This window comes from Thamnophis sirtalis, unplaced genomic scaffold, assembly GCF_051295495.1.
Source record: "Thamnophis sirtalis isolate CommonGarterSnake01/CBP01778 unplaced genomic scaffold, rThaSir2_p1.2 scaffold_9, whole genome shotgun sequence".
Lineage (NCBI taxonomy): Eukaryota > Metazoa > Chordata > Lepidosauria > Squamata > Natricidae > Thamnophis > Thamnophis sirtalis.
The window spans coordinates 53,463,047-53,482,075 of record NW_028261389.1 but is presented as its reverse complement, the minus strand read 5'-3'; the positions used below and the strand labels follow the sequence as shown (position 1 = coordinate 53,482,075).

Sequence of the window (19,029 nt, the reverse complement as noted above, 5' to 3'; positions counted from 1 at the left end):
TGCATGGGCAGGACAGATGCCCAGCTGGGCCAGGCCTTGAAATGAAAAAAAAAGGACCATCCCCCAAAATAAGCCCAAAATAAAATAAAATCAGGTCTTATTTTCAGGAAAACATGGTATGTACCTTTCCATTTAGAAATTCATGTACTCTTTAAAACTCATACAAAAACACTTTTAAAAGCAAGTTGGATTGAATGCATTTAGTGCACATTATTTAAGAAGGATTTAGAGAATTGATTGCATTTTGGAAAATGAAACTCAAAGGCATTTTTCTTATTTAAAATGTCTCTTTGTTCATTAAATGTACAAGGTCTAATTCCAACGCATAAGGAGCAGATGTTGCTGATGTTCCAGATAAATATTCATCTGTACACAAAGTGTGATATTTTCTGAATCTTTCTTCCTTTTGCTATTTTGATTGATAGGCATGTACAGTTAGAATTTTGGTTTTCATAAAATCATATAAATGTATTATTATCTGTTTTAAAGTGTTAGACCAAGGAAAACAGGATACTTCTTTTACTTCTTTACTAAAGTAAAAAAATGTATTACAAATAAACTGGATTTTCTTGTTTTTTTTCTTTGAAAATCTTTTCTTTGAAAATGTTTCACTTCTCATCCAAGAAACTTTTTCAATTCTAACATAACCTTATAGAAAAGAACCTTTGGGATAACATGACCTGAATGATTAAGAATCTCCATAGACATATTACAAATAAAATAAGCAATAGAGATATTTCTTAAAATGTAACACATTAAAGTTTTTTTTATTAAGCACAATACATATGACATACATATGAATCTTACCAGCATACAAAAGCCCATATAGCATAGCTGTATTTTAATCAATAAGATGCATGCATTGTATGATAAATACTCAAAAGAAATACTGTTTCTGCAGAAAAAGAAAAGGCTTAATACTTCGCTTGCTTGAAATATCTGGTTCTTTTCCTTGAGGAGAGCAAAATGTTATAGATCACTCTGGTTTACACAATCATCTTTTTGCTAGATACATTCCATAAATATGACATTTACAATCATTGACTATTTAATTTACTTCCAAGATGATAAAATGGGCCTCATCAGCCATAGCTACTGCTGTTTCTACTCCCTGTAGATAGAGGACAGAATAAAATTGGGACAGAAAGGCACTGGGGAAGCAGTAGCTTTTCTGTGCCACCTGGGATTGATTCAATCCTTTTTTTCCCCAAGCTGAAGTGGTAGGGATTAGGAAATATTTATCCATTACATTCTCTAAATGCCACTTAGATAGTAATAGAAATTGTCATTAAATATCAGATTGTGGCAGGCTATAGTTTGTTATGTCATCTTGCGCAAAACCTTTTGGAAAAACACAATTGGGACAACCATTACCTGAATGATTGAGAATATCCATAGACAAAGAGTAAATACTTTTCTAATAGGAATTAGTGCAAAATATGCCCTAGCATGCCTTGTGCACTTACTCTTTTAACTATTTAGCCCTTCCAGTTGATCATCAATATTTAGGCATAGATCCTATCCTACAAACTAGTTGTCTGAATCACTGGAATTTGGAATTGAGACAACAGGAACAGTCCTGAATAGTCCTGAATAGTAATGAACTCTCCTGCACTTTAAAGAGTGCCTTGCACTCTAAGCACAATCACTTTAAGAGGTCAGTTTTCATCTCACAATTATTTTCTCACATCAGAGCTTTTCTATATTAATATGTTTAGTTATTAATTCATTTCACATATGACAATGTGAAAACTTGCTGTTATATAAAAATACAATTCATTTAATTCTCATGAATTGATTGCCAGTCTCATTAGAGATATTTACTGGATAGTTAAACAAATTGAGTCAATTTCCTTATCCAGAAAGATGCTAGCCTGGCATCTGATAATGCACTGAGTTCCCTTAATGTTGGGAACACTAATGAAAAATTCAGTGTATCTTCTAGAAGTAGACATTTTTTTGTATACACTGATGCTCTCTGAAACATAACAACCAGGCCAATTGTATAATACATTGGTATAATACTGAGCTAAGTTCTTTTCATGATTTATTGGATAGTTAAGAATAAATTTTGAATATAGAAATACACAAAATAGCAGTTATTCCTGGCAAGTAAGTACCGGTTTTGGTTTATAAGAACAACTGTTTATAATACACTGTGTGTGCTAGAATGGTGACTGGTATAAACTGGTAGTTTAGTTGAATTGCCTAAAATTTTATATGTAGAAAACATTGTTTTACATGTATTAGAATGCAGTTCTACAGTCATGTAATGATCATGTTCTTTTGAGAAGAGCTTATTCCCTTGTGGGTTTAAGTGTGATTTCAATATATTAAATGTTTGTTTACTATTATTTAATCAGTTTAGAGATATGGTTAATTTGTAGGACTAGGATTGAGGGGATTCAGGTTCAAGCCTATCTTTAGCTTCCTTTGGCCTAGTCACTTTGTTTCAACCAACTCACATCACAGGGTTGTTCTTGTGGATATAGCTAGGGAAGGAAGTATTCTGTTTGCCATCTTGGGCTCTTGAAGGGAAAGAGGAATTTAAAACCAGTGAATAAAAATGTATTTTCCCATTTTCTCTTTGATCACTTTCTCTAAAAAGTGTCACAGCCTCCAACAATAACACAACAGTCTCCAAAAGATTATATTATTGACCCAAGAGAGAATATTTTAATACAGTGTGAAGCAAAAGGAAAACCATCTCCTACGTAAGTCCTAGATTTGTATTCATCCATTGATTTTTATAATATATCATACAGCCAAAGAAAAACATTATTGTTAAGTGATTACTGGATTGATTGTCTTGTATACATAAGTTTATTGTCATTTTTATAATGCAATCTTATGTATGCCTGAACAAAATAGGTTTGGATAATCAGGTTTTCTCTCATTCCCATAACTGGAACCTTATCTAAATTTTATGAAGGTGACCCAATAATTTATAGATACAAGGATAAATTTGATTCCAGATCAAAATACATCATGTAAATACTTAACTGGTGTTTCTAAATGGTTCTGTCAGAAGTTTGTCTCTGAAATTATTTCATTTTGACATTATTTCCTTTAAAAGGAAATATTTCCTACATTTCACTTTGCCTATGCCTCAAAGGCGCTCTCCTTTACTGTCATCTTCTGCTGTGCTTTCAGGAGGGGTGGCAGGAGAAAGGAAAGTAATTCAATATCATTGTTGTAATACTATGGAATATGTGTTTGTGTGTGCACGCATGCATGTGTACATGTGTGTGTGTTGTGTGTATAAGAACATCCTTTATATGTTCAAAGCATGGCTCCCATCAGATTCAGAAGTACTATTCAACGTTCAGGGTACTTGTTTCTTAATTATTTTATTTTAAATAGTTAACATTCATAACTAGAACCATTGCTAAGAAGCTCCTGATTTATATCCAGATCAAAGTGGCCAAAGTAGTTGTGGTCTAACTAAATACATTATTCCATTTTCAGAAGGCGAGAGGATGGTTGAACCTGTCATTGGATTCAGTATGTTGGACTAAGCTTGATCAAATGTGGTGGTAGTACTATATACATCATCCTGATCATTGAATGTGCTGTTAACATCTCAAATTTATCTCTGTTCAATCATATTTGGGCTTCCAGAATTAAGAACATGCTTTCTTAAGTTGTCTTATAAATAAGCATAAACCCAAGAACATCTTAATGATTTGGCTGCTGTATATGGAAAAAGCTGTTAATCAGGCCATATCAGAGGTGGTATTCAGCAGGTTCTGACCAGTTCTGAAAAACCGGTAGCGGAAATTTTGAGTAGTTTGGAGAACCAGTAAATACCACGTCTGACTGTCCCTGCCTCGATCTATTCTCTGCCTTCCGAGTCCCAGCTGATCGGGAGGGAATAGGGATTTTGCAGTAACCTTTCCCCTGGAGTGGGGAGGGAATGGAGATTTTATAGTATCCTTCCCCTCCCAATGCCCACCAAGTCATGCCCACAGAACCGGTAATAAAAAAAATTGAATTCCACCACTGGGTCATACTGTATACTGTCCTATATGTCAAAATAATTATACAACATGATCAGTATTTTTAATTTTACTTTGCTAAAAATATTGTATGCAAAAAAAAATTCAAAGGTTTTTCCATTTCACAATCTATAAACAGCAACCAGTAAAGAGTGATTTTACTTACTTTAAAAATAAAAGAGTTAAGAAAATATATTATTTCCTAATTAGATGGTACAAATTTCAGTGGAGAAGACAAAAAAATTCTGAAAGGAATATATGAATTTCAGGGGGGGAAAAAGGATGTCTTAATAGATAATCACAAAGTTTCTGAAGAGGAAACTATTGTAGTAATAAGAAGAATATAACACATTTCTTAAGAATTTTTACTCTTTAATTATTACTTGATGTATATGAACCAGTTTATAAGCCTTCAATATATGGAAATCTGCCCATACTTGACTTTTTTGTTAACTGGAGAAAATGAAAAGAAAATTAAAAAGGATTAAATAGAGATAAGTGTTTTAAGAAAATTGTTATCTTTGCTTCTCACAATGCTGCTGCTGCTGCTGCTGCTGCTGCTGCTGCTGCTGCTGCTGCTACTACTACTACTACTATGTTTATACTATTATAATTTGTACGTTTTCTTAAAACAAGATGTGTTCTTAATAAAGTTTTTTTTCAGTGTTTTTATTTTATTGATAGCTTTTCATGGACACGTAATGGAACTCACTTTGATATAGATAAAGATTCACGAATAAGAATGAAGCCTCATTCAGGAACTCTTTTAATAAATTTAATTACTGAAGAAAATGGAGGAAAAGCAGAATTATATGAAGGTGTTTATCAGTGTACAGCAAGGAATGTGCTTGGAGCAGCAATTTCCAATAATATTGTTATAAGAGCATCCCGTAAGTTTAATATTAATGAAACTTTTATTTCTTCTCAGTTCTTGCAAATAGTTTTCCCTCTCTGTTTGAAATCCTTGCTTTTCTGTAACAGGCTATATCACTCATCAAAATCAAATTCCTACCTAAGAAAGAATACCATTCTGTTTGTTAACTTGTATATAAATATTAAATATAAATTTCATTTTGTCTGATATTTATGCTATATTAATAGTATTTTCCTTTCCTGGTTGTTTCTTTTAAGCCTAAGACTAAATGACGGTATGTTTTTCCATGTAGGATCTCCTTTGTGGACTAAAGAAAAGCTAGTTCCAATAAGAGTTACTGAAGGTCAATATACAATTATTCCCTGCAGGCCACCAGCAGGGTTACCACCACCTATTATATTTTGGATGGATAACTGTAAGTTACATTTGAAACCCATATGCAACTACAAAACTAAAATTATATTTTCAGTTTTTCTATTTCTGATGATCTATGGATTATAGCAATAAGACATATGGGAGAGGTTTATTTTGCTATTTTACACATCAGTTGAAATTAGGATTCATTGGGAATTCATTTTGTTGCAGGCTTATAATAATTTGGACTGCAAAATAATTGATAAGCCCTGATCCTTCAACAAAGGGAAATCTTACATTGTGGGTGAAGGGTCTGCCTCTACTCTCCGTTCAAGAAAGCGAACTCTTGAAACAATTAACATTTCAAAAGGAACCCTTTATTGAAAGAATAAAATAATATTGCAAGACAAAAGAAGCAGGATCTGAGATCCTAATTCAGTTAGGATAACGCAGTTAGAAACCCCTCCCCTCAGTTCAATGTTGAATGAGCCAATCCACAGGTACGAAGTTGTTTTCAGAATCGAGGCTGAGAATGTGATAAGAAACTGTTCTCAGGCATCTCTTGCAGGAGGCTTTGGAACTGAGACAAAACAGATGGTCCTCCCTCATTACATTCCCAAGAAGGTAAATCAAAGTACAGGATATACGTATAGACATCAGGAAAAAGGCTATAAGCAAAGGAATGCACCCAGGCCCCATCCCCACCAGAATGATAGCATCCCAATAGGGATCTATGGGACCTGACATGTTGCCTCCCTAGGAATAGGAGAAATCCACCTGAAAAATAAGCACAAAGAGAAAACAGTACAGTGAATTATTTGAGTTTCTCGGGATACTGTAAATTGAACTTTCTCAGTAAGTTGGGGGCTCTTAACATGTTTTTTAGTAACCCACTCATTCTGATAGGGGGACAGGTGTTTCCAAGCAACTAGGTATTGTGTGATGCCATTGTATGTGTGTGCGAATCCAGGATGTCCTTAATTTTGGAGCGTTGCTTACCCTCAATCATGATAGGAGTTTAGTATAGTAGTATAGTATAGTCTTTATTGTCATTGTGCAAAATAAATACAACGAAATTGGTTTTAGTCTCACTGGTGCAAAATTATAGCGGAAAAGAAAAAAGAAAGAAAAGAAAAAACTAGTCATACATTTCCGCATGTGCATGGAGTGATTGGCCAGCCAGAGGTGGCATTTGCCGGTTCTCCGAACTACTCTAAATTTCCACTACCGGTTCTCCAGAACCTGTCAGAACCTTGTGAATTTCACCCCTGATATAAGCGCATGGCAGGAGTTGTCCTTTTGGGTTTTGTTGCAGTAGTACTGCTGCTATTGCTACATCACTTGCAGTGGCTTGGATAAAGAATGGCCACTCTGGATCGGGGTGCTGCAGGATTGGTTCCTGGGCAGAGAGTCTCTTCAACTTTTCGAAGGCTTTTTGGCAATCCATTGTCCAAGCAAGAGGTTGAGTTGGTTTTTGCTTTGTTGGAGGGGACCTCATTTTCAACAATTCTGTTAAGGACAGGGCGACTTCTGCAAATGCTGGGATAAACTGTCTATAAAAGTTGGCAAACCCCAAAAAGCTTTAAAGTTGCCTGCGAGTGTGCGGGGATTGCCAGTCGAGGACTACTTTATGTTCATGTTTATGTTTATTAACATTTATAGGCCGCCCTTTTCCCTGAGGGGACTCAGGGCGGCTTACATAAAATGGGGGAAGGGAGGGTACAAACAATAGACACAAAATAGTACATAAAGATAAAATAAAAGCAACATTCATTCATCATTCGGGTGGGGACAGATTATCTTTATCCCCAGGCCTGGCGGGCTAGCCAGGTCTTAAGGGCTATGCGGAAGGTCTGGACGGTGGTGAGGGTACGAATCTCCACGGGGAGATCGTTCCAAAGGGTCGGAGCTACTACTGAAAAGGCTCTCCTCCGTGTGGTTGCCAGTCGACACTGACTGGCAGATGGTACTCGGAGGAGGCCTAATCTATGCGATCTAATTGGTCGCAGGGAGGTAATTGGCAAGAGGCGGTCTCTCAAGTATGCAGATCCACTACCATGGAGGGCTTTATGAGTGACAAGTAGCACCTTGAAGCGCACCCGGAGATCAACAGGTAGCCAGCGCAGCTCGCGGAGGATAGGTGTTATGTGGGCGAACCGAAGTGCGCCCACAATCACTCGCGCGGCCGCGTTCTGGACTAGCTGAAGTCGCCGGATGCTCTTCAAGGGCAGCCCCATGTAGAGCACATTGCAGTATTCCAGCCTAGAGGTCACAAGGGCCCGAGTGACTGTAACCTTCCCTGGATCCATTTCCACCCCTCTGCTAGATAATTGCTAGCTGAGGCAGTTCAGAGAGGTTTTGTGGAATTCACACTTTGACAGCTTCGCGTACAGTTTGGCAGTGAGAAGCTTTTTCCCTACTTGTCGCACTAGCTTCACATGCTCCGCTAAAATCTCACTGAATATGAGAATGTCATCAAGTAGACTAGAACCCCTTGGTATAAGTATTCATGCAGCACTTCGTTGGTTAGTTGCATAAATATTGCAAGGGCTCCCTGTAAGCCGAATGACATGACTTTGAATTGGAAGTTACCAAGGGAGTGCAGTTTTCCACTCATCCCCTTCTCTAATTTGTATGCAGTAGTAGGCTTCTCTCAGGTCTAACTTTGTGAAGGTTTTGCCCTTGGACACGTGGTTCAGTATATCCTTCATGAGGGGTAAGGGGTAGGTGGTCTCCATGCACACAGCATTAATTCCATGAAAGTCAATGCAGAGCCTCATCCCCCCCCCCCAATCCTTCTCTTTAAAGAGTACTGGGACTGCCACTTTGGACTTTGCAAGTTGAATAAACTCTCTTGCTAAGTGTCATCAATGTACCTCCTTAGTTCCTCCATCTCTCTTGGAGTCATGGAGTACATCTTTGGCTTTGGCTTTGGTAGCTTGACCACTGGTACATAGAGCCGAGGTGGCGCAGTGGTTAAATGCAGCACTGCAGGCTACTTCAGCTGACTGCAGTTCAGCAGTTCGGCTGTTCAAATCTCACCAGCTCAGGGTTGACTCAGCCTTCCATCCTTCCGAGGTGGGTAAAATGAGAACCCGGATTGTTGGGGGCAATGTGCTGACTCTGTAAACCACTTAGAGAGGGCTGAAAGCCCTATGAAGCGGTATATAAGTCTAACTGCTATTGCTATTGCTAAACTCTATTGCAGACAGTGGAGCAGTGAGGAGGGAGAAGGTTGCAATCTTCTTCACTAAAGACCCCCCACTAGGTCTCGGTATTCCTTTGGCATTTGCAGATAACTGTGCGGGGCCTATGTTGCAGGGGTGGCAGCTTGTGGCTTGTTATTGTTGCCGTGTCTTATGGAGACTTGGCCTGGGTCTGACGTTACAGGAGGCAGCGGCCCAACGCCTATAGTCAGCTTTCTATAGCTGCCTTCCCAAGTGATGGTTTGTCCCCATTTGTCTAGCCGGGGAAGATCCAGTATGATGGACTCATTCATTTTGGGGGCTACGACAAATTGGATGAGTTCCCAATGACGCCCCATTTCTAATGTGACCACTTCCATGACTAAGGTGGATGGTACTCCACCGATCAGTGTGCCATCTACCTGCTCAAAACAGATGGGTCACTTGAGGGGTCTCATGCGAATGCCTAGCTGCTTGACTATGGGGAGGCTGATTAGGCATCTGGTTCAGCTGGTGTCTGTGACAGCTTCTACTTCACCTTGGGCTCTGATTTCCAGCATTACTATCCAGCTTTTGATAGTAAAGGGTGGGATGGCTACGCTGATCATTGGGTCATCCTCCCTACTGCTTCCTTCAACCAGTTTTGTTAAGCCTTCCTTGGCTTGGGCATCCTCAACTTTTGGAGGCTGGAGTGGAGCTTCCACACCCTGCTAAGCAAATCTCCCCTTTTCCGCTCTCATGCTCAGCTCTTGATCTTGACCAGTCGAGTGGGGGAGTTTTGCCTTTTTTACAGGTTGCAGGCTTTGTTGGATCCCAGGGGTTGCGACCACCAAGTATGGAGGTTGAGTTGGCTCCAGCTGCTCTGGGGTGGATGGTCCCAGTGAGCCAATCCAGCCATAGCCGGCATCACAGCTCCTTCCAGGCAGCCACTGGGTCATGGTCACTGGGGAATGAAAATCCCCGGTGGACCTAGGTAGATGTAGCCCACTCCATAGACCCCTGCAGCCTGCATTGGCGGCAGTGGCTGAGGGACAGGGAGCTCCGGCAAGCCAAGCCAATTGCAGCCTTTTTCATAGCTCATTCCCGACTGCATCAGCCCCGGTGGCCGCATGTGACTTGTGTCACTGGGGTCCCATGGGAGGAGTCCCAGGTCTCGGTCAAGGGCAAGCATCAGGGATTGAGCGGTCTCAACTCACCCATGATTGACAAGCACCACTTGGCATCCCAATTGGCAGTGGCCATTTGCGGGCTTCCCGCCAATCCCCTTTGCTTGGCCTGGGGTTTCCTCCGCCAGACCCGTATTTCCAGGTGCTGACTGCGACGTCTCAGTCAGGCGCCCTTGATTGCTAATCCGTCTTGCCACCAGGAATCTGCAAGACCTTGCCACTTGCTCCTGCCATCCCCATAGCTGCCATCTGGTGTGTCCTCATGCTCCATCTTCCCTGAGTCTTCACACTGCCTGGTTTCAGGTCAGCATTGGGGCTTAGTACCCCAGACAACACCCCAGAATTCAGGGGAGCTGGTGTTGTTGTTAATGAAGATTTGGGTGAATGTCAGGTTGCCAAATAGCATCCACTATGAAATAATACCTCGGGGCAATAAGTTCTTCAAAACACCAATTTATTAGAAGAGCCATGTTGGCACATCTGGTAAAACCCAAATCTGAAAGCTTCCAGGTTTTCCCCACCCAGTTGAAAGTTCAAGACACTGGCCCAACACCCACAAGCCCATCAAATGGTCCAATCAGTCACTGCTGTGGATGAAGATTCCTCCCATCCACATCTGTCCAGGTGCAGAGATGGAGCGACCTTGACTTTCTGAGAAGGAATGTTATTTTGGCTACACATCTCCCAAGTTCCATACCATCCTGCAGGCCAGTCCTTTGTTGTTTCCAGGACGGTCCCACGGGCCTTGAGTTTGACACCCCTGAATTATACAAACCATAAAATGAACTGGAATATAGTTCTGAAACTGTCATAGTGATAGAAGTTGTTGTGGAATATATCAGTTAAGAAAAATATATTTTAAAGGTAAAAATCCCTTCAATTTGAACTGGATTAATTGTGGCTATAGAACAGGAGTATCTTACCAGAAGAAAATGTTGGTAATTTACATATATGCTTAAAATAATTATATATTGTGAGCTGGCATTATAGATGTTTCATTTTTTATTTTTATAGCTTTTCAAAAGCTGCCTCAAAATAATAGAGTTTCACAAAGTCTAAATGGAGATCTCTATTTTTCTAATGTAATACAAGAAGATAGCCGTGAAGATTATATATGTTATGCAAGATTTAACCACACTCAAACTATTCAACAGAAGCAACCTATTTCATTAAGAGTTGAACCAGGTAGGTATGAATTTCTAAATTGGTTTGTAGACATTATATTTAGCCAAAATATAATTTATATTAGTATAGTAGAAAACATTTTTTTGCAAAATTGTGCCTTGCAACATATCGAAATGAAGTATTTGGAAAGGAGTCAAAATAATTTGCAATATATCTTTATTACAACTATCACAGTATATGTTGCTATTCTTAAATAGTTTTAGTACTTTTGACATCAGTAGGATTAAGTAACTGCTTAGCAAAATTTCAAGTTTCATTTGAATACAGTTTGATAAGTTTTTAGGTATCATACTAATTCAGATCCTACTTGCAAGTGAAGTTTCATGTGATAATCACATAAAAAACAACAACAACAAATTGTAGATCAGAAGAGCAACTTGTAGCTTCTGTAGCCTGGAAAGATAAAATAATTTTATTTCATATTTGTGCCAATTACAACCCTGACCTCTTTGAGAAACTTTCTTGGAGGCAGGTGGATTTTCCTCAATATTTGGGAATTTCTAGCATAGGGGAACTAACTCTGAAGGAATCAAATATGCTCCTCATCCAGAAGACGGCTATTTATTTATTTATTTTATTTAGTTTGTCAAACATGTACGAGATACCAGGTATAAGTATAAACGTGTACATGAACACAGGAAATGGGTACAAATAAATGGGGACAATAGGACAGGGACGGTAGGCGTGCGCTTATGCACGCCCCCTTACAGACCTCTTAGGAAAGGGGTGAGGTCCACGCTAGACAGGTTGTTAAAGTTATGGGGGGGGGTTGAGGATGTAACAACAGAGTCGGGTAGTGCATTCCAGGCATTGACCACTCTGTTGCTGAAGTCATATTTTCTGCAATCGAATTTGGAGCAGTTTACCTTGATCCATTGTTTTCCCATTTTTCCTATTTTCTATCTTGAATTCTTTGTGCTTGAGGTTAAAAGCATTGGTGTAGTGATAACAGGATTAATTTCTGAGTCCCACATTTAATTTTGTTGGCTGCATTCTTCATGATATTCTATTTGTTTCAGTGGATTCATTGAATGAAACATTAACTGCTAATATGAGTGACTCTGATTTTTATGGTGGTGAGTTTTAGAGATGAACATTATTCCATTCATATAGAATTTAGTCAACTAACATTAATTCATGGCTGTTTTGCTCATGCTACATTAATGTAGATCTCATTAGAACTGGAGATATGTTAAGCAATTTACATAATGTTATTAAGTTTAGATAATTAGGAAATAACAGCAAAATATTTGCATGAAGAACATGTTTCATTTTGACCCAAGAATCAACCTAACAATATTTCTTTTCATATTTTTTTCTGATGATTCATTACTCCTGGAACTACACAATAGTGCATACTTATTCGAAATGGCAATTAATTTGTTAAAAAGCAATGAAAAACTACGTTCTGTTTTATAACTTACCAAATGTATTGTTAAATGACTTAATAATTTGCATTAAGATGAATATATTTACTACATATTTAAAATTATTTATCTTCTAATGTGACACTTTATTTATTTATTCCAGTCCTTAGCAAAGCTATGGTTCTCATTATGAATATTATTCTTTGTATAAATATCCACTTTTTTTAAAGCAATAAATAAAAAGACAAATCCACTTGTAATACGTCTATTATATTACCATCTTTTTAATATATTTGTTAAGCTATGCTTATATAGGTATAATATATATATATTGAGACCATAGGATAGATGCAAATATATAGATATATTACACACACCACACACCACACACCACATGTATGTATGTCTGATATAATAGGCTCCCTTTACTTCACTTTACCTACTTTCAAGTGCAATTGGTTTCCTTTTCAGTTGCCATGGCCCATGACTATTTCAGGAATAGAAACATATGTAGAAATCAATTTGTCTTCTACTTTTTCATAAAACATTATTTAAATTAGAACATTTTTGTACTGGCTGATTTGCAACTTTTGTTAGATACAGTGCTTGATAATGTTCCCCTTTCCCATTAAAACAGTAGGTAACTTATTTTTTTTTAAATGCATAAAGCTCATATGCAAAAAACAGGGCAGGGCAAACCTGCTCACTCTGGATTTCTGGAACATACTATTTTTTATAACTTCTTTCTCCCTGGATATACCTTTATTCCATTATTAAAAGTAATCCCCAAGTTAAGGAACTAAGTATGTGCAGATGTTAGAAATCCCCAAAGAATAAAATTATATCAAATTACAGTTCTAGTATTTTCTTAAGAGAAGTTGTGGAACTGCCAAGTCTCTTAGGAACCAAGAAATACATATGAAGTTATTTCTGAATAGTTTCCTTTATTGTTCCTTACTTATAGACCGAAACCATGCCAAACTAAGAAACTATTTGCCTCAGTATAGATATACTCTTGAAGTTGCTGGTTTTCCTCCCAACCAAATATTTCATGCTTCATTGCCTCTTTACTTATGGAGTGCAGTCCCTCCTTCCTGGGAATCCAGACTACATTCCACCACAGGAACTAAAGCTGCATTGAGCTACTGTACATTGCTTATAATTATTCAAAATCCCATTAATGAGAGTAAGGGTTTGAATATACATGAAAGATAATTAAATTAAATTGTATAACAATTAAAATTAATATATAGTTCAAAATCAAAGTTTTTCCATGGAAACATTTGCCCATCATTATAACTCAGTGCCTAGTATTTTCATTGTTGTGTTTTATTTATCCTAAGAGTTTTTATATTAGAGTTAAATAATAAATTTTCCAAGGAAAAGTTGCTTTTGCAATCTGTGATCAAATTTGCATTTTTTTTAAAAATGATAGGAAAAGCAAGGTTTTGATATACAAAGCAACACCTTTATCTCTGTCAAAATTATCTCTTGCAAAATGATTAGATAATCGAGCAAGTCATAGAACCCTAGCTAAAACACTTATTTGTATATAATTAACTGAATGTATAGACACATTCAAGCATGCATTGCACTGGATACAAAGAATTAGTTTTGGTGTAGATTTTGTTTCCATTTAAATGATATATAAATTTTTTTCTTCCTTTTTTTAGTCAGATTTTATTCAGAAAGACAGCCAACTCTTCTAACACCTGCTGGAAATGCAAGTAGCAAAATTGAACTAAGAGGAAACACTCTCATGCTGGAATGTATTGCAGAAGGATTGTGAGTTGTCATTTTAATCAAGGAAAATAAGTATAATGATACCATTATACAGCTGTGGATAGCTACTATACATGTGTGGACTATGCTGTCTTTTATCTGATCATTTCCCTGGCAGCATCTCTTTGCTCAGCCTCCCAAGGTCTTTTCCACATACCATTATATTTATTATACTTGATCAAATTATAACAAGTGGCAATACTGCCTTTCAGCCTTGTCCAATTAAGATAACACATAGTATACAGGCAATAGAACCAATAAAATTTAAATAGTATATAATAAGTATTTAGTACCTTTTTCAAAACGTAGAATAAATGATTATATGTTTGGATTTTAAACCATTATTAAATTAGTTTAATTATTAAAAACTCCAAAATGTACTTTATTTAAACATTGTAATCTCAACTGTTCTTAATGATATTTTCTTCTATCAGACCTACACCATTAATCCGCTGGAGCAAAGAGGGTGGCGACCTTCCTGTCAACAGGACTTTATTTGACAATTTTCATAAAACCCTCAAAATTATAGATGTCTCTCAAGCTGATTCAGGGAAATATAAATGTATGGCAACAAATCGTTTGGGTTCTGCTTATCATGTTATTACAGTCAATGTCAAAGGTAAAATTATGTTGTCTTGTTTAGCATTTAGAAGTTAACATGTATATTCTGTAGACATTTCTGAATTCACATTCATGCCAGATCAGAAATACATCCTTTAATAAAAATAAAAGTGGCCAAGTTGCATATGATTAATTGGAACTTCATAGAAACTTTTTATTTTCTTAGTGTCTTATCATCCTTTTTTGATAATTCATAATAAACATGAGATATGTAAAATGTAATATATTTGAATCTGATGGACTATTGTAGTCAACTTTTCAGTTCCTGAGGGTTGCAGTTATATTTTTCTTTCATCTAAGTTTACATTTTATTTCCATGATATTATAGAGGGTGAAGAAGTAAATAATAGAACCAATGACAGGAAAGAAATGTTAGAAGAAAATAAAAAGATTTATAAAAGTTGTAATAAACTGCCACATGTCAGTGCAGCAAGGAGAGACCACCAGGGATGATAGAAGTATTGCATGCTGTTTCTGGCCTCTAAATTGTTCAGATTTGGCATTTCTGGATACATCTTAAATTTGATTATCAGAAATTTTTCGAGAGCAGGATCAGAAATTTGCTACACAAAACTTTGAATAACAGGATCTTATAACAAAATAAAGAGGTGATTGATCTCATGGTTACAGCACTAGACTAGAAATCGGGAGGCCGTGGGTTCTAGTTGCGCCTTGGGCATGTAAGCTGGCTGGCTGACTTTGAGCCAGTTACTGTCTCTCAGCCGAAATCACTTGGTTGTTGTGAGAAAAATAGGAGCAGGAAGGACTATTTGGTATGTCTACTACCTTGAATTATTTATAAAAACAATGAAGGTAAGTTTAAAACATTTTTTTAAAAAAATATGATGGTAATGCCTCTGGTTGTTAGACAAGGATTCACCCCAATCCAAGCCATTCCTGGCTTGGTCCCTTCCAGTCTTGAGCCTAGTAAGGTAAAAACTGCTTCCTCACATATCTGCCCTTTCGGCTGCCTGCCAATCTACTGCCACCAGCTGCCCCTGCTGCCTAGTCCTGCTAATTGCTGCAGCATGTATTAATACATACTTGGCACAGCCTTCTTTCATGCCATCTTCTTTTGTCCTAGCTGCAAATGAAGATGCTGGCTGACACCCAAATAGAGATCGTGGTCGTGGCAGAGAAAACCCCCAGATGTACTGGTGTGACAGAAGGTGGCACAAAAGAGGGTCCACCTGGTTCAGTAGTGGCATACAAGGTGGCAGGCACAGCTGTGGTGAGGAGCAAGGCCAGGTAGAAGGGGCAGCTGGTAGCAGCTGGTAGGCAAATGACAGTTGTAAATGCAGATAATCCCAAGTGGGCTCAAATTTTGTTCATGTGACTGCAGGAGTACTGCAATGGCCAGAATTTGGCCAGATCATATGTCCCTTCATTCAACACTAACTTCAAACAGTCCCAAAACAAATGAATGTTGAGCAAGGATTATCCCTAATTGTATGTTCAGCTATTTTCCCCATCCTTCAGTCTCTCAACTCATTATGCCTCTGACACAAGAAGATTTTTAGAGATTGGAAGAGAGTTTACCACACAGTGGTAATTGTGGTAATACTATTAAATGTAAAAGCTCTTAGTATAAAAAGATGATTTATGCATCTTTTTAGAATCAAAATGAAGATGAAGATGATTAAAGTGAGCTGTAATGAAAGTTTATGCCTTTAATGAAAAAATTAGTTTGAAAAAAATGCTACCAAACTTTTGTTTATTAACCGAACAATTTATTCTATTTTTAATAAATGCATTTTTGTTCTGTATACATTTGGAGTTTTGACATTAATTATATTAATATATGTAACATAATATACTGCTACCACTGCAAAAATTAGTTGCTGAATGTTTTTGCTTCTTTTTTAAAACTCAGCTGCCCCTTATTGGATAAGAGAACCTTCCAACCTTGTATTATCTCCTGGAGAAGATGGTTCCTTGATTTGTAGAACTAGTGGCAATCCTAAACCCAGCATAAACTGGTTAGCAAATGGAATTCCAGTTGAAAGTATGGGCTGTTTTCACTTTTATGTCATGTTAAATTCTTGCTTGATATTAGTGGTTTTGTTAATATAAGTTTTTGAACAAGTAGTCAAAGTTTTGTTAAGAATGAGCAAAACATTCCACACATTTATAGAGCTTGGTATAGTTTAATGTAAGTAGAATAATGGACATCAATCTCTAAAGATTACACACAGAGAGAATAACGATTAAATCTAAAATTGAAAATTATGAATTTACCATTTATTTATTTAAGAAATGAATGTTATTTTGTCTTACAAAGTAAGAGCTTTTGAATCTGCATTGTAATCAGATCATTAACTAAGAAGTTGAAGAAAAGAATCTAAAACCAATTCTATCAAGTGCTTCAGTGTGAAATAGTAGTTCCTTGATGTTTCTAAAACAGGCCACCACTCAACCCTTTCTGAAGTTTATTTTTTCTTTCCCATTAAGTTGTTATGCACATTGACGCAGGGACTCTGGAAAAGAACATTTCAAATTGTGCTTCACAAAGAGAGAGCCAGCATCTCATATGAAGCAATTAATCAGAGGAAAGGGATAAGAAAGCACTAGATTGCTAAACTCATATAGGGGAGAAACACTTTAAGAAGATTTTTAATACTGTATTTATTTTTATAAATGATGATTCATGCTTTTTATGCACTGGTATGCTCAACTGGTATATAGCTGATTATACATTTAATTGTACAATTGATTTTACACTTATTTTTATACTTGATTGTACACTCCTAAAAAGAATTCCAAGCAAACTAAAGATGTTCCAAGCAAGATGGGAAGCAGAACTGAGAGGAACAAAGATAAATAGGGAAGAAGAGTATGAAATTGCCTTCCTAATTATATTAGGAGCATTTGCTATGCTTTAATCTTTTGAGAAAAAAATATCCTATCTTATTTGCATATAATCCAAAAATAAGCCTATGAACCCTATAGCGTATAACGTATAACGTATAACCCTATGTTATACGTTCCCAGCTTTCTCCATTACTGACCCTCCTGCTGGGAATTATAGAAATATTTATAGTGACACAACTGCCTACCTTGATCTGTTGAAGAAGAGATGAGAAACCAAAACTGAGTAGTGTATTTTTTGCATGAAGAAAATTCCAGTGTAATTTCCATCTCCAGTTGTAAGTGCATCTCAAATAATATTAAGAAATACTGAGCCTATATATAAAATCAAAAGCTAGCTTGCAGGAATGTTCATATTAATATTAGTGGAGTTTATCTTTGCTGATACAAATGATCTACTGGCTTGAGATCTAATTATCATAACCTGATATGGACTATTAATATTAAACTATTAAACTAATTCTGAGTTCAAATAAGGTTGGTGCATGACAAAGTGAAGGAATAAGTGTGGAATATATATGTAAGAAAATAATTTAAAGGTAAGTCAGAAATACTGCATATGTATGTATGTATGTATGTATGTATGTATGTATGTATGTATGTATACAGTGTTTCTGACCTTGCTTCAAATTATTTTCTTACAATTCAAGAATAGTTTTTTCAGTGTTGAATAATTTAATCTATCCTGTGTTTTAACAGTTGCTCCTGAAGAACCCAGTAGAAAAGTTGATGGTGATACAATTATTTTTACTAATGTGCAAGAAAGATCAAGTGCTGTATACCAGTGTAATGCTTCTAATGAATATGGATATCTATTAGCAAATGCATTTGTCAATATTTTAGGTAAGACGGTGCTTTTTAAAAATTAAAAAATCCAATAATAATGGTGCTTTATTACTCATCAGTAGACAGTACATGCTACAATATTGACTCATTGGTAACTTTAGTATTTATTGGACTTGTCTTTCCAGCATCTCAGTTATATTACTATATTAATATAAATGTAATTATGTTAAAATGCATTAAACAGTATAGTTAATGAATAAAAAAAGCATATAATGAATGTCAGATTTGATATCTCAACCTCAAATGTCCCCAATAAAGTCTTAATGCAATCCTATTCATCTTTATTAGGGGGAGTAGTAGGCTAGATCCTACAAAAGTAAAGTTTTCCCCTATCCGACTGTCAGGAATGGTACTTCTTAGCTGAGGGAGCCAGAGTTGTCCACAGGTGTTTCTGTGGTCACATGGATAGCATGTCTATATGCCAAGGTGCACAGAATGCTGTTACCTTGCTACTGAAGTGGTACCTATTTATCTACTCTCATGATTTTGAACTGCTAGATGGGCAGAAGCTGGGGCAAGTAATGGGAGCTCAACCCATTGTGCGGCACTTGGGTCTTGAACATGGGCTATCAGCTTTCCAGCTGACAAGCTAAGCATTGTTTAACCACTGAGCCATCACTCTTATATGCAATCCTATTCATCTTTATTTGGGAGATCATTAGGTTCGGTGGTATGTAATTTGCATAAGAAAATTATTTGTATTACTCAACTTTTTAAGATACATGTGCCTTCAAATCAGTCTCGACTCCTGGTGACTGCTTACACAAGTCCCTGCAGTTGTCC

General features: G+C 36.8%; 1 protein-coding gene across 27 annotated transcripts in view; it reads left to right on the top strand.

Annotated features, from left to right (window-relative positions):
* The window catches only part of NRCAM (neuronal cell adhesion molecule), a 134,004-nt gene that overhangs the window by 71,080 nt on the left and 43,895 nt on the right, over nt 1-19,029 (top strand). For 19 of the 27 annotated variants that reach the window (XM_087723601.1, XM_087723583.1, XM_087723600.1 and 16 more), the window contains 9 exons: nt 2,609-2,714; nt 4,683-4,888; nt 5,165-5,287; nt 10,592-10,762; nt 11,782-11,838; nt 13,803-13,914; nt 14,346-14,530; nt 16,406-16,537; nt 18,100-18,243. In XM_087723601.1, coding sequence (XP_087579727.1) covers nt 2,609-2,714; nt 4,683-4,888; nt 5,165-5,287; nt 10,592-10,762; nt 11,782-11,838; nt 13,803-13,914; nt 14,346-14,530; nt 16,406-16,537; nt 18,100-18,243 — 1,236 coding nt within the window. Of the gene's footprint in view, nt 1-2,608; nt 2,715-3,153; nt 4,889-5,164; nt 5,288-10,591; nt 10,763-11,781; nt 11,839-13,802; nt 13,915-14,345; nt 14,531-16,405; nt 16,538-18,099; nt 18,244-19,029 lie in introns of those variants that run through there. The other 8 variants (XM_087723606.1, XM_087723604.1, XM_087723603.1 and 5 more) reach the window with 2 other exon arrangements.